Source organism: Cupressus sempervirens, chromosome 9, assembly GCF_028749045.1.
Source record: "Cupressus sempervirens isolate cs-2001-9-10 chromosome 9, ASM2874904v1, whole genome shotgun sequence".
NCBI lineage: Eukaryota > Viridiplantae > Streptophyta > Pinopsida > Cupressales > Cupressaceae > Cupressus > Cupressus sempervirens.
This window is the reverse complement of record NC_143126.1, coordinates 448,226,264-448,242,476: the sequence shown is the minus strand read 5'-3', so window position 1 is coordinate 448,242,476 and position 16,213 is coordinate 448,226,264. Positions and strand designations below refer to the sequence as shown.

The window sequence follows — 16,213 nt, the reverse complement described above, 5'->3', positions numbered from 1 at the left end:
AACAAGGGAGGATCGAGTGACACGGGATTTGATGGTAGCCTGTGAAGTCTCTATCGATCAGTACGTGCAAAGGGAAGCCCGTGAGAGAGCGGTTGCAGAAAGCATGCTACGGGACGAACTTTTAGTACCACCAATGGTGTACAACCTTCTTGGACAAATTCCTCGATTGCTAGCAAGGAATTTGGTATGTGTAGAGGAAGAAAGAGTCGAAGTACAAAGAGAGCGGAGAAGGAAACAAGTGGTTGAAAGAAGTACAAGAGAAATTCAAGAGCGAGAAAATCCAAGGAGGACAAACAAGCAATAGAATAATTCATGCCCCTACTTCCAAATAAGGACCCAAGGCGAGTACAAGAAGCCAAGGGGGAAACTATCTGGCGGTGACTCCTACAGAATAGAAAATAGGATGAGAGATGCCACCACTTAAGAGAACTTGTTAATCACTCCCAAGATAAAAATCAACTTGAAGAGAATTCAATTGAAAAAACAATAAAGCACACCGTTAATTTGGCAATCTCAGAAAGACAAGGGAAAACTAGCTGAAAGTTGAAGCTTTTTGAAAACTCTCACAAGAGAGAAAACTGAACTGAATCATCAATCAAGCATCCCCAATAATAAGCCTCTTTCTCCTTTTAAAACACAAACCAAGACTCTTCGGCTCCCCTCTGGCTTTCATCTTATTCCCTTGTGGCTCTTCAACTACCTTAGCTCGTCGCTATAGATGTTTGAAGTTTCAAATGATGTAGTATTTCCTTCCAAGCGTACGCATTTAAATATTTGATAGCCATTAAAGTGAGCAGAAATTATTATGGCCCAAAATAAACCCCGATCTCCAAACAAAGTCGACACTCTGAAATTATATCTTCAGCGTGATTTTGTCGCTCTATAATGGAAAGATATTTTGGTTTGCACGGCTTATGAATTGAGTGATGGGATCAAACTCATTGATTGTTGTATTTTAGTATGCATGTTGAATCCTCAAGGTAATAGGAAGAGGTGGTAACTATTGCAGGTCAATAAAGTCAAGCAGCAATCTTGTTTTCTTGTCAATCCAGAGGTCTAGCATAACCTTCAAGACCAGTAGTGAATAGGAAAAGTTCTGCAAACTCACTGAGCTCTGATAAGAATTCTTGCAGGCTAGGTCGTTCATAGACAGTCACATGGTTTACTTCATCTTCATTATCGACAGAAACACATTGAAGCTTGAACCATCTGATTCTTGCTTGTATAGCTTGATTATGGATAAAGGAGGGCAAATTTGAAGATTCGTATGCACATACCAATGTCTCATCCAAATCAAGAACTACCTGGTATCCTGTCTATATGCTCCACAGAGATTTATATTGATACTAACATGTTATTGCTTATTAGCCACCCTGAATAAGATTCAGTTCAGGAAACCATTTACTACAACTGCTTATGCTCTACTATCAGCCATAAGTCACCAAAGGATACCATACTGCTTTCCAATTATTTCATAGAAAACCGTGCACCAATGCTACCAATCAACTGAATCTGACACCACGAATACTGGCTCTATAAATTTGTCTGCCTGGTGAAATTTTACTCAACTCAGAGCTTCTAAATTTATTTCTTAACCTCACAGGTTGGCAAGTTCGAAGCTCTAATACCACTGAAATATCCCTAACCAAATATTTACTAAATTTCCTTTCAACAATATATTCAAAAATTAAACACTATAGATAGTTTCCAGCACAATCAAAAACCAATACAAATCCCAATAGAGATTTAGTCAACTTCTTCTTAGATATAACATTCAAACTCAGATATAAGCAAATGGAATACAAAGCTATAACAAAACCAGAAGATTCTCCACAAGAATATAACTTGATATCTCATCATAACATCCAAGATGTCAAGCATATAACCATGTATTACAAACCAGTAAGATAAAACCAGCAAACTCTTATAACTCCTTAAAATATATTATTGCATTTTACAATAGAAATACAATAATCAGTACAAAAACCCAATCTTAAATACAGATTAATAGTTAGATTGGAATGCTAGAATAAGAACCTGTAAGCGTGAATGAAACACCTAAACTGATGTCTCCCAGGACAATGGGTTTGCATCCATTGTCACCCAGCACGAGGTGCTACGTCCTCAAACTAGCTGAAAGTTGAAGCTTTCTGAAAACTCTCACAAGAGAGAAAACTGAATTGAATCATCAATCAAGCATCCCCAATAATGAGCATCTTTCCCCTTTTAAAACACAAACCAAGACTCTTCGGCTCCCCTCTGGCTTTCATCTTATTCCCTTGTGGCTCTTCAACTTACTTACTTCCTTAAGGCATTTAGTCTTGTTCCTTCTTGACCTTTTGCCCTCTTTATAACATTAAATTGACCTTTTAATAATTTGAGTCTTCATCTCATAATCAATTTTAACATTATATAAAATGAGTCTTCATTATTTCTAATGTCCCAAAAAGGGGACATTACAGTGTTAATGCAAATTATCCCACCATCATCATTTGTTAATGCATGTACTCACGCAATGGATATAGAGAGTGAAAGAAAAACCTCTAAAGGAAGAAGGCATGAAAGCACAAGCAAGAGTTCTAAAGAAAGTGGGGATCAGTCTAAAACCATCCAAGCATTGCGAAAGACATGACGAGGACAATGAAGGAAATAATGGGATGCAAAGAGGAGAAAAGAGAAGGAAAAGAACTATGGTGTATAGACTGTGAAAAGGGACACACAAAGAACACTTACCCTAGAAAGAAATTTTAAGACATATGTCAGGTAATGGGGCACTCTATCAAGGATTGTCCCTACAATTTGAAAGCGCGAAATGCCCAAGTATTTTTTACTCAAGGAGAACCGTCCACACCTCCCTCTACTCCCCCATGCAACACAAATATGGAAGCATCACTTGGAGGGTATCAAAACAACATGATGGGTAGCAACAACAATAGTAACAACAACACACGAAGGAGTTGAATTCAGTACAACACCACAGGACAGCCTATGATACAGTGTACATGTAACAAATCGGGACAGTTTGCGTGTGACTATCAGAGTGGAGGACAAAGTGGGGGGATGCTCTACAAATGGTGTGGACCAAGTAATCACGAGGATGCCAACCGCCCCAAATAGAAAAGTGTGAACATGTTGGAGGTGGTAGAACCAAAGGAGGTAGTATTAGCCATCACCTAGATGTGGGCTAGAAAACTCACATATCTAGATGTAAGTAGGGAAAAGGAGAGGTTGGACAAAGCCAGGAGGGAGATCCAAGATTTAACGGATAAGGAAAGGTAAGTACTCCTAAAACTTCCTCCACCAAATCCATCCTAGAAACTAACATCATGAACCAAGTCTTGGAAACCACTATTCTAATAAAGATTGGGGATTTGTTGGAGATCCTACCACATTTAAGGGTGGCAATAGCACACGGAAACAACACTAAAGAAGAACCATTGAAGGAGGTAGTAAAAGAGGGCAAATACAATAACTCTATATTACCATAGGGATGGGAAGGACTCCGAAAATGCTAGAGATGGAGATTATGGGATCCAAATGACCAATACTATTCTAGATGGAGGCTCCAGTGTAATGTCCTCTCTGAAGAAACTTGGAAGGCTCTCGGGAAACCAACTCTTTGGCCACCCACCTTATAGTTAAGTAGGAGCAGATCAACATGGGATCGAGCCCACTGGAACCTTATGGGACAAAAACTAGTGATTAGAACTCGGCAGTTCCTGGATTTTGTAGTGATTTCCCCAGAGAAGAAGGGGTGGGATGCATTATTGAGGAGAGGATGGCTAATCGCAACACAAGCAAATCACAACTGGAAGAAATCCATCGAAGTAAACAATTGAAAATACACAATTGACTTAAGGAGCACGTCTGTAAGTCAGGAGCTTACTTCCAATTTGGAAGCCATGGGAGACGATGGCAATGGAATTGAGCCAAATGAAGAAGGCATTCTACGACTGGGAGAATGTTCAGAAGATGAAACAAGTTCCTTCAACGGCCTATTTCATATGGGGGATTATGAAGTGTTGCAACTAGAGTGCAATATGTTGTAGATTCAAGAGATGGAACCTAACAAAGGCTATCCAAGGTGTTACAAGGAGCATATAGGAGGCACGACCTCAATTGATGATACCCCAACACATACATTTCATAAGGATAAAAGAATAGAGTATGACAAAGCTAAGCTGGAGGAATTGAAAAGGAAGGAGTCTTTTACTATTTATTCCATAGACATAAAAGAACAAAAAAAGCTAGCCTGAGGAAATAAAAGAGAATAATAGAGAAGGTAAAGGAGGGAAAGATAAAAGGAAGAACTAAAGTGAAAATAATAAAATAAAAATGCAGCCCTAACTTTGACCCCTTATACAGAAGATGGAGGAATAAAACAATGATATAGACAAAAGAAAATCACGTACCAAGGAACACTGTAAGCAGCTTTGGAGTACAAGTACGAAGATTGGGAGTACAGAGAATTGTAGTATGAGGTTTTGTAGTAAGAAGATTTCTAGTACAAAGTAACATTATTGTTCGTAGAGTTGGCGTACATCGAGGAGTACGCAAGGGATTTACTGTACGAAGGACATTCTTTGTACGCAGGATTAGAGTACGAAGGTGCACTGGAGTACGAAGGACTATCGTACGACCAGCAATAGGAGGGCAACTCGGTGTACAAGTATCAAAGGGAGAATTCTCATACGATAGGGAGAAGAAAGGAAAAAGGCCAAGACTTTGTGTAACAGTCTGTATACACATACAGATGATAGGACAATTGCGTATGGTTGGTCATACTAAAGAAGTCTGTACGGAAGATGTTGGTATGGAGGATACGAGTACAAAGGATGCTAGTACAAAGGATGTTGGTACAATGGATACTGGTACAAAAAATGTCAGTACAAAGGGTACTATGGACGCTGCAAACAGAGATGTTGCTAAAGGACAAAGAGAAGGGGATGCAAGTAGTAGGTATAGAAGAACCAAGTGGACAACTACTCCCTCAATGGGGCACAAAACAAATTTCCATTCTGACGAACATTGTTGCTCTAGATCAATTGCCTCACACTAAGATGATAGATCTTTGATGCCACAAGAACGCTGAACGTAGCATTAGACTAGAGACACCAGAAGGCATAGAGGTGGCTCAACCAATTGCCCTGTTGGTTCAATCTAAGGGCAAGAAGGAAAAGTAGGGTCAAAAGCCAATGGAGGGAACGAGTACAGGAACGTAAGTAGCACAAGATGAGGACATAGTGTTGGTAGAAGCAAATAAATTGTTGGGAAAATCTGAAAAGATACCTCCCCCTTCACCAAATCCCTTGGAGATGAAGATAGAAGATTGAATGGAAACTCAAGAGGAGTACTCGGACCCATTAGGAACGGAAATGGCAATACTTTCATTTGAGGAAAAAGCTGGAAAATTCCTCAAAGAGTTACAAGGAATGGAATGGACCACTAAGGAGATCATAAAACAAACTCAAGGCTAGCACTTGGATGCCTTAGTCAAAGCAGCAAAGTCACAAGTAGCATTTATGAAGAATGACTACTATATAGACTGGATGTTACTTATGCAGAGTGGAGTCGAGTATGAACAAGAAGTCGAATGGAAGGCTGAGAAAGAAGTTCTAAGAGAAAAATTGGTCACAGCAAAAAGGATAGGATAGAAGCCTTGCGCCTGCTTCAAGGAGTTCGAGCTAGGCAGATGCTTGCGGAGCAAGAAATATGGAGCATTCGTGAATAGGTATCCAGTCCAGGGGCATCCATCCACCTTACTTCTTGAAGTATAGTTTTCTTTTGGGTTTCTTGCTGGATAGTCATCTGGAAGACTTCTTTTTTGGCGGGGATAAATCTAGGGCATAATGTTAAAGTTGTAGCCTCAATCAGATTAATTCAATCTGAGATACATCATTGTTATTGGTATTCATCATTTTCTATATATACTTATCCATGTTAAATAATATATATTATTGTATATAATATATATATAATATTATATATAGTGTTATACATATTATATAATAATATATTATATATATGGTTATTTATATTACTAATATATTAATATGCTATCTAATGATGATTGACCGCAGAGACATGTCTCTTCATGAGACATGTCTCCTTCTCTCTTATTTTTAAGCCTTCATTTGCATATTGAACACAATCAGTTACAATGGCAATTGCTAGTACATTTGCAGTGATCCTAGAAATTAACATGGTAGCAAAGCCGGCTGCAAATGTATTAAAAATGTTGAAATACATATGATAAAGAGCACCCATTTTAATTGACAACAAATAAAGTGTAATGTGAATGGTATAAACATCTCTGTCATGTCGTGGCACTTACATATATTCTAAGATCGGGCCACTAAAGATGGGCAATGAGTATGAGCAATTGTTCAAGGTGTTGCTTGTAAGGGATTTCGGTATGGGAATGTCATGTCTTCTTAGATTAATAGAACGATCGAGAAAAGGATTGGAGATATATTAAACAATATAGGCACATCCATCAAAAGACAGGGAGAGTTGACATGGGCAATTAGAAAAGTGCACGAGTCCTTACATGTGGAGGATATGATATTCAGACAGGACTGTAGATCATCACTTTAAGGTCATACAATGGGGATGCGGTGAATGCCAACATCGCATATCAAAGAAATATAAGGACAATCGATCTGAGGCATCGAATGACATTACTAGTTAATACAAAGGAAGGAAGCAATATCCGATGGGAAGAATCAACATGGAAGTCTATATAGAAGTCTCATCAGAGTAAACTAAGGACGAAAAACACAGCCAAAGAAAGGCCATTAAAATGAATCAGAGGTTGTTCTGAGTCAGACAGTGGTAGAATGTGCCAAGTTAGCCGACTAAGATTTGGTGACTACATATACCACGGGAGGAAGGCAAATATAAGGAAACTAAGGTGCAAAGAGATTAGAAGATTGATGTGAGCATAAGCAGATAAACCTGCCAATATCTACCAGTTCATGGTACATCATCTATAGAAAAGGAAGTGAAAATAAATACAAGTAAAGGAACTACAAACCTTTCGGTCTACAAGAAAGCCAATTGAAGGTCAATTTGACTAGACCCACGATAAGAGGCATCATACTATTCAACTGGATAATATCCAATCACATCAAAGATAGAGATGAAGATTACCTTTTCATCAAAGGATGTTGAATTCAGGCATGATATTTATAAGTTTGGATGTTTGTATTTTTTTTGGGTAGCCTAAAAAATGGTTTCTTGTAATGCACTAAAGTCAAGGAAGATTACAAATGAGTCATAAGGTTGTATCATCTCCTTCTCATCAGGAAAAAGTAGGTACATCTAAGCTCTGCCCTCAGGAGATATTTTCTAAGGAGATTGTAGAAGATGTTTTGTTACATTCACCTCACACATATCTTCTTCAATTTCCACTGTATTTGGAGCCTCTGGATTTTTAACACCTTGCACAACATAGGTTGGGTTTCTCTGTCAACACTATGCCCGACCTTCACATTATTAAAGAACATTGTAGGAATAGCGTCACGGGAACAACCAACATAATTAATAGCAATTACTCATATAACTTGGGATGAGGGATTGAGGTGCACATCCACTGCCAAAATTGCACTTGTCTTGAATTGTGAGTCTAGAAAATTGAATGATGAAGCTTGAGGCCCTTGCAACATCATAAGCTTGAGCCGCAGCTTCAAAAGTGAAGTAGAAACATAAAAAAGTTTGGGCCATCGGCAAAATATGATCCATCGTGATTTACTCGAGAGTTGTACAATTCAAGTCCTGTACAATTCAAGTCACGAGTTGTGCATTCGGTCTATAAACCGAATGAGTATCCCGTGAGCATGTAACACTTATACTATCATCGGCAACACCCCCTAAAGATTTTATTTCATTACATAATGAAGTTCTAAGAAATTAATCAGTTAGATATGAATTTGCATCATTGGATTGACTTAACTTTTGGTTATAAGTTAAGTGGGTTAACTCTCTCAACCTCTCCGCTAACCATATCAAGGACATGGACCTCTACTTTGATGTTGAGTCTTAAGAATTGAATATCGGTATAAAAGTGATAGCCTATATTTCCCTATAACTGAAGGTTGACTAAGGAAGTCATATGTCTATAAGAAATGAATCAAGAGAATCTTGATAGTAGTTGGAAAATGATTGACGTTTACCACTAAAGGATATTTATTTAATAATGATTACATTAATATTTAAACACTCAAATGGTATCTAAGCTGATAAAGTACAATGGTGATGATAAATTAATTTAGCAACACAAGAAAATGCTATTGTGATCCTTTATTGGATGAAAGGATTAAATCAGAGCTTTGGAGGGAGCTAATACTTTTCAGGAAGAAAGAAATAGATTACATTAAGAAGGATGTTAAGTCTCTATAAGAGTGGGGAGTAAGCTTTGTTGAGAAGCAACTGAAGGATCTTATTTTCATCCCTTGATTATAAGAGGGATGATTCATTCTGAAGAAGAAGATTAGAAAGAAGTTTTTCTATATTTGATGTGACGCAGAATTGATTGATGATATCTGAGTGGAAATTTATATTAAGATAATAAGTATCTTTATATATCAAGAGGGAGCCTAACATCTCATTAAATTCAACCTTGCAAAAAGAGAAAGCAAATAGATGATATGATTCAGTCAACCTTCGGTGATTTCGATCATATTGATTCAAAGAGAGTCAACCATGTTGTGATGGACTCACTAATGATATAAATTTGGAATACACAGATTGCAAGATATTCATACATGTGGCACAATCATACTCAATCAAGATATTGGCATATTGTGGACGAGTTTGAAAAAATGGAAGGACATGTTCGCTTCTACTATTAAGCTAAACGAATGTTTGGACCTTCAATGGATGAAAAGAGCAAGTTCGAACTTAGAAAGGAATTGTCATATTTTAATAAGAATGAGTGAAAATTCTAAATTGTGGGGGGAATAATAGTCAATGTTCCATTCCCACTTAAACCTTACTTAGAGGGGAGATGTTCCATTCTCAAATAATCTAAGAAGACAATTTCTGAATCTTCATGTGCAAATAAGTATTCCTCTTTTACATTTATCTCTCTCTTATTTGTAATTCTTACATACTATAAGGGTTATTTGCCTTGATCCTTTCCTTTATGTTTGAAGATGTTCTTATAGGGAAAGAAACTTGTTACTTTACACATGATACCAAATATTGTGCAGACTCAATCTAATGATAGTAGCTCCAAAGACCCTAATGATCAAGATGGATAAAGTAAGGCTCTTGAAGCAAACATCTTTGATAATTGAGATTATGAGATCATGAGATCCTTCTACATTAAGAGGGAGTATGACACTTCTTCTAAAGCAATGCATGAGCTTAGAAGATTGATACTCAGAGGGAGTCTAGAAATACATGTGTGACTGTATGATGTTGATGGGCCTACTCCTATGTATATCATGAGGAAGTGATGACTTATCACTAGATAATCAAAAAAATGATATCAAATTCAAAGTGAGTTTGACAAGAATCCTTGGGGGGAATAGAGCCTCTACGGGAGTAACAACTAGACCTGACTTCCTAGGATCATTGGTCATTGGGAGAATTTTTTGACGTGCAATCCTTTGTGAATAATATCTTCTCTATGAGGAGAAGTTCTCAGTGAAACTCTTTGTAATGCATTCTTCTCTATGAGAGAAAATTAAGGTGAAAGCCTTTGTACCACCCTCTGACTAGGTTCATAGTGGTTACTATTTCACATATGATATGTAATGAAAGGTGACGATCTTTCATTGACATATATAAACAGAAGATAAACACTGTAAGGTGACGATCTTATAAATGGTAGACCTATTATCATGACAGACTTCATTAAGTTGTTGTCCCAGGGTGTTGGAAGTAATGATAACGCATGGATTAACCAGAAGGTAACCATTGTAAGGTGACAACCTTATCAATGGTTGACCTATCTCCTACATACACTACATTAACTTGTAGCATCTAAATGTGTTAGGTGCCTAGGAGGAAGTGTTATCAGGGTTCTTTCGGCCAGATTTTGCCAGACACCTTGATAACCAACTTATCATGGTTCTTCAGGCCGGATTATGTTGAACACCTTGATAATCAACTCATCATGGTTCTTCAAGCCGGATTTTTCCGGACACCATGAAAATACATTATGGTTCTTCGGGCCGGATCTTGTTGGACACCATAACTTGAAACTATCATAGACCACACTTAAGGTGGTGTTCAAATCTTGTATTATAATTACTTAAATTCTATTTGCTAAAGAGGGAGTGTTGAGAAATTTAGCCTTATAGTGAACTGAATATCATACTGAGATGATATCTCTTCATATACTTGAGAGCATAATGTGTTCTACAAATCCTCCCCAAGAGTCTTAAAGTTGTAGCTTTAGTCGGACTAATTCGATCTGAGATACATTGTTGCTATTGGTAATCATCATTTCCTATATATACTTATCCATGTTAAATAACATATATTATTGTATATATATATATATATATATATATATATATTTTTTTTTTTTTTTTTAATTTTTTTTTTTTTATATATTATATATATTTTGTTATACATATTATATAATAATATATTATATATATGGTTATTTATATTACTAATATATTAATATGTTATCTAATGATGATTAACCATAGAGACATGTCTCTTCATGAGACATGTTTCCTTCTCTCTTATTTATAAGCCTTCATTTGCATATGGAACACAATCAATTACAGTGGCAATTGTTAGCACATTTGCAAAGATCCTAGAAATTAACATATAATGATACTTTAAATACTTTCATGTAATTAAAGATAATTAGTATTGGGGTTGGGTAGTTAGGTAGCAAGGGGATGTATCGGTTGGTCTTCCTAACCGTATTTTAATAAAGAACATTGGGACATGAATAATGTACTTGTTATTTTAGTACTCAATAAAATATATGGTTTCCCTCGCCAACTTTGGTACGTGTGATATTGGTATTAAATGCTTTGTTGATATTGGTATATTTGGATACATGTTTTATTGTTCTAGTTGGTAACCATTCAACATTTCCATTCCAGTCACTCCCAACAAGTCAAGTTTCAAGTGTATAGTACGCATTTTTTTGGAGAAAAATAACTAAGTGTAAAAATGCCCAAATTCATGATATAAAACCAATGTAACACCGGCGCTAGGATATGTGGGGATGGTAGGACATTGGGAAGAGTCTCTAGGATCGAGGCACAATGGGCCTCAATTTCGAGATGGAGGAGGGACGGCTAGGGGACGGTGGGGTAGGGAGGGGTGTTGCATACTATACATATAGAACTTAAAATGCTAATTATGAAATGATGTTTTAATACAACATACCAAATTGAAATACTTGAACATAGCAAAATTGCAAGACGAACTAGAGCCATTGAACATTCAACATAGTAACATAGTACATACCCAATAGTAAAATTCAAATAGAAATTCAAGCACACATTACAGCGGTAGCACGGTTGCAGAATGGCAAACGTGGGGGGGTACTTGAGTGTATTCAATGTGGGGACATCTCGAGGATAGGTACTTCGAGGTTTGGAGGCGGGTGTGAGTCCTTGGGTTTCACTGTATAAAACACAATTTCACTGTTCACTTTTTATAAAATAAATAAATAAACAAACCTAAATCAATCTTCGATTTCCCCAAATGACCCCAATCAATCAAATCAGGCAATTGCCTTCATTTTAAATACAAATAAGACATATTGAGTCATTTAAATAATAAATTACCACAATTACATTAAAATGCATTAATTTATCCAAATGACAATAGAATACATTAAATCCCAATATGTACAAACAATCATTACTCAACTACACATGACGATTGGTATCCAAAAACAACCAACTGAAATACTCTGTGTTCAAATAATAAAATATTAAGAAATTGTCCTTACAAGGGAACAATGGGTTTTGGCTAGAGGAAATTTTGGCAAATGTGTTATCTATTGTTAACCACCATTGGGCAAATGAGCATGTTTAAGCCTGTGAAGCTAGGTGGAGTCGATGTCTGATACTTGCAACTACTCAACAAACATTACAAGTATGTATACATACATATAATTGTCAAAGTGTACAAATATATTCCCCAATCGGGGTCAATATTGTAACATAGTCATCTCATCATGAGCATAAGAATCACCAACTCCATTGATAATCTTTTTATACCTTGACCAAATGAAATATCCTTAAATAGAACTCATTACCATTTAAATTAACAAATCAGATTAATATTTTATTCCAACACTAGTATTATTGCCCCAATAATGATAATCCAAAATCACATTATTAGTCTATCTCAACATGCATCTCAATGCCAAAATCACAATTACTCCATATTTAACCAAAAAACCAAATTCAATCAATCTAGTATCCAATCAGGTAAAACATCAAATCTCATTAATCTCAAGAATACAATCAGCCACAAGGCCCACAACACATAAGTTCACACAACCAAGTACAAAGAAGTAGGTAGGTATCTTAGAGCAATTGATACACGTCACTAGAAAATAATATAAGAATCTAAGGGCAATAAGCAGCATATGAAACATCCAAAGGGCATAATGACAAACCTAGAATCAAATGAACACATTAGAATGGTGCAAACAAGAGGGGCACTACACAATATAAAAATGGTCCCCTTTTAACCTTCACAATCAATAACTTTGAGCCCAACAACAAAAGTAAACACATTATCAATTGTCAATATTTGCTTACTAATTTAGAGACGTTGCCCTATTCAAGAACAAATTAAAATACACTTACATTTTTCAATATTGTTTTGTACTTGCTCACACAAAGCTTGGTTCCAAATGACATATTTGATTGATTGTTGTAAGTCACAAATAGTGTGAATGACAATAATATCAACTCAATCCACCAAAATATTAAAAACTTTAGAATGAGGGATTGATGGGTCATATACCACTTGTTTGGGGTGGAGCCTACTCAGTTTCCAAGTGGGAGATTGTTGGTATGTGGCAATTGATCATGTTGCTGGACTTAAACTTTGGTGACTTTGAAAGCCAAGTTTCCTCCCCAAATCAATTAATGGGCAGAGGCCCTCCTGCAAGGGCCAGAGGGATAACCCCCCTAGTTAGGGTTTGGAGCAGCACCCTCAAAGAAAAAATTGCCTATAATTTAATAAAGTAGTAAGCTATTGTTTTGGCACATAAACTGCCTTAAAGGTCTATAATTAAGTAGCTGTGTAATGTAAACGATATTGTATTGTAATTTTCTCTTCACTAGATAAATAGAAAGAAGTGTACAGTTGTTTGTGGATGTAGCCCCCGTTGGGTGAACCACATTAAATATTTGCATTACTGTGTTTTATTATTTTGCATTATGTTTTACTATTGCTTATTACTCTAGTCCACCTTAAAACCCTAACACTTGCTTCAACTCTAATCCCACATTTTGGAGATGACTTCTCCCAACATTTGGTTGTTTTTCATTTCCTTTTCTCTTGCTTATGCTATGAATTCCAAGATTGCATTGGCTCTTTGTATCACCTCTTGTCTTGTTGACTGAACCCAACATTATGCCTCAAATTTATTGTGGGGTAAAATTTTAACAAATATTTCCCATATGTGCCTATTATGTACTTCCTTGGCATATATACATGCCAGAATTCTTTTTTGACAAACATTTTCATACTGTTTGTAAAATCTCTAAGTTTTATGTTTGAAGAGACTGTTTTTTTGTTTTTTTGACAAGAGCTATCGTGATTTGCATATTGCAGAAGTAGAAATGCTTGACAAACCAAAAAAATTGAAATTCTTAAATTTGTTGTAGAAGGCCAACCAAATCTTAGCCATTATGAAAAGAAAGTAACAGCACGGTTCACTCTTCCCTTGTTTTGAAAATCTTTTTAAAATGCCTAAACCAAAGAAACATAAATCCCACTGACGTAAAACAATGACAATTTAAATATTTCCGAGGTCAGTCTATAATGAATACTTGTTAAGGCAAAAGAAAAACTGATTTTGGCCAATACTGCAACTGGAAAGATATGAAAAAGATACTTCTGCGTTTTTCCTTTTTGTAAAGGGTTTTGACCATTGAAGCGTACTTCAGACTCACTGTACCTCATCACGTCAGCTAATCCAAGTAGCCATCAGGACTCCACCAATACAGATTCACTAATTTCAACAAGTCCAAGTTGACATCTAGATTCTACAAGGATGTGGTAAATATATGAGTTGTGACTGGGAGACTATAATACTGTTAACCAAAACAACATTTAAAAACTAGAATTTTAGTCATGGAGGAAATTATACACTGCAAAATCATAAATATTATACTGGATAGTGATTTATCATAGAAAATGCAAAATCAATGCTATGTTTTGAAATCACTTTGTTAAGATTGGTTTTAACTTTTATTATTGTCGTTTTTGTTTTTGCACATATTGATAACATTAATGTCACCACATAATCAAAAAAAGTAAAAACTAGATAGATACACTTTCTAAAAAATATGCCCAACCAAAGTGTAGCAAGCAAACAAATAACTAAATCAATGATATAAAAAAGAAAATGTGAATTCTTGAATCAATCTATGCAAGCTTGGAAGATTCATCAATGAGGTTCTTCTACTGTGTGTTTTTTGCCGGGATGGAGAAGCATCTTACCACACCATGCTTGTGTGCAATGATATCTGCATTCCCAACTTCTTCCTGACCATCAAGCCAACTCACATTTTTTCCTCTTTTATTTTCAATTTGTACATTATTCTTCAGAATCTCTATCTGTTCCCTACATGTTTTTACAAATACTTGAACCTGCACATAACATACGTGTATTGAGTTTTGGACATTGAAGTCTATAATATGGAAGAATGGCATCAATATTTATAGCACTAAAGTCATAAGATATCAAATAAACAGTTGAATTGTTTCCTTCAAGGTGACATTATTAATCAATGGTCAAGTCAACAAAAACAATTGAATTTCTTAACATATTCAACATTATTCTCTTATTTTTCTTACTAATTGAGTGATGGCTACAGGAATTTCCAGGATATTCCTATTCAGTCAAGACCAATTTTCAAAGATTTATTTCCTTGAACCTGATTGCATTCATATAAGTCAAAGCATAGTATCATCTGTTTGCTAAATAATCAATCAGTCAAGATGATGGAAAGATCTTTGACAATCAACTTAAAAGAAAACGTACCTCGCATCAAGAGGAACAGACAATAATAGAGATTAAAGAAAAGGCAAAATGTGTAGTAGGAAACAATAATTGTGTTTTTTGCCTCTTGTTCTTGTTTCTTGTGGTAAACTATTGAGTCAGTCCCATTCCAACATTTCATATTCATATGATGCTAGAAGATAACCTAGCACAGAAACAGAAAGCCATTCTGTAGCGAGGAAGCTGGCTAAAATTCAAAGTAATTTTTCACCTTGACAGTAAAAATAACAATGTTTTCTGGGATGAATTTTATCAGAATTTAGAAGGGAACCGATCCAAGGTTCAACAAATGTGGAAAAAAAATTGAGGCAGACAAGTGAATACAGATGTCTAATGAATGAAATGAAAATCTATGGTAAATGGAACCTCAAAATTTACCTGCAAATAGATACATGTTATGTTTTAAACTTTTAACCATATGTTCATTGACAAAGTGTTTAGAAAAGTAAAAACAACATTGTGCAATGGAGGAATTCAAAACAAAATTGGCACCCTCAATCTCTGCCCCCGAATCCTTTTACCCTTACAAACAACGAGAAAATTAAAATCCTATTTTTTTGGAGTGCAATGTAACCTGTAACTCATAAGTATATACAAATCATCATCACACCACTGCTTGTCCATAGAATGAAAAACAATTACACAGCTCCAAAAACTTTAGACATTTTCCACTGACACTATTTTAACTACACCATCTCTCAACTCGTGTATTCCACCATAAGTTATCCTGAACACTTTTATTTTCTTGCCTATCACCCTCTCGGTTTTCTAAATGCCCTTAGGTAGAAGCTGTTAGTTTAACCCTGTTGGATTCTATAGTCAGCACACTTCTTGACTGCATACGAATCCCATTTCTGAATAAGAAAAGAAATTCAATTTCATTTGTGTATGATTTTCTTCTTCTTGGGTTTGACTTTGTAACCAACCTCAAAAATAATATGAACTTTTCCCATATCATCTTGTAAATTTAAGATGATATCA

At 35.8% G+C, this 16,213-nt stretch overlaps 1 protein-coding gene across 2 annotated transcripts in view; it reads right to left on the bottom strand.

Annotated features, from left to right (window-relative positions):
- Window positions 1-16,213, bottom strand: part of SYP81 (syntaxin of plants 81) — an 81,308-nt gene that overhangs the window by 29,846 nt on the left and 35,249 nt on the right. For both annotated transcript variants that reach the window (XM_089800567.1, XM_089800566.1), the window contains exon 4: window positions 14,671-14,820. In XM_089800567.1, coding sequence (XP_089656693.1) covers window positions 14,671-14,820 — 150 coding nt within the window. The remainder of the gene's footprint in view (window positions 1-14,670; window positions 14,821-16,213) is intronic.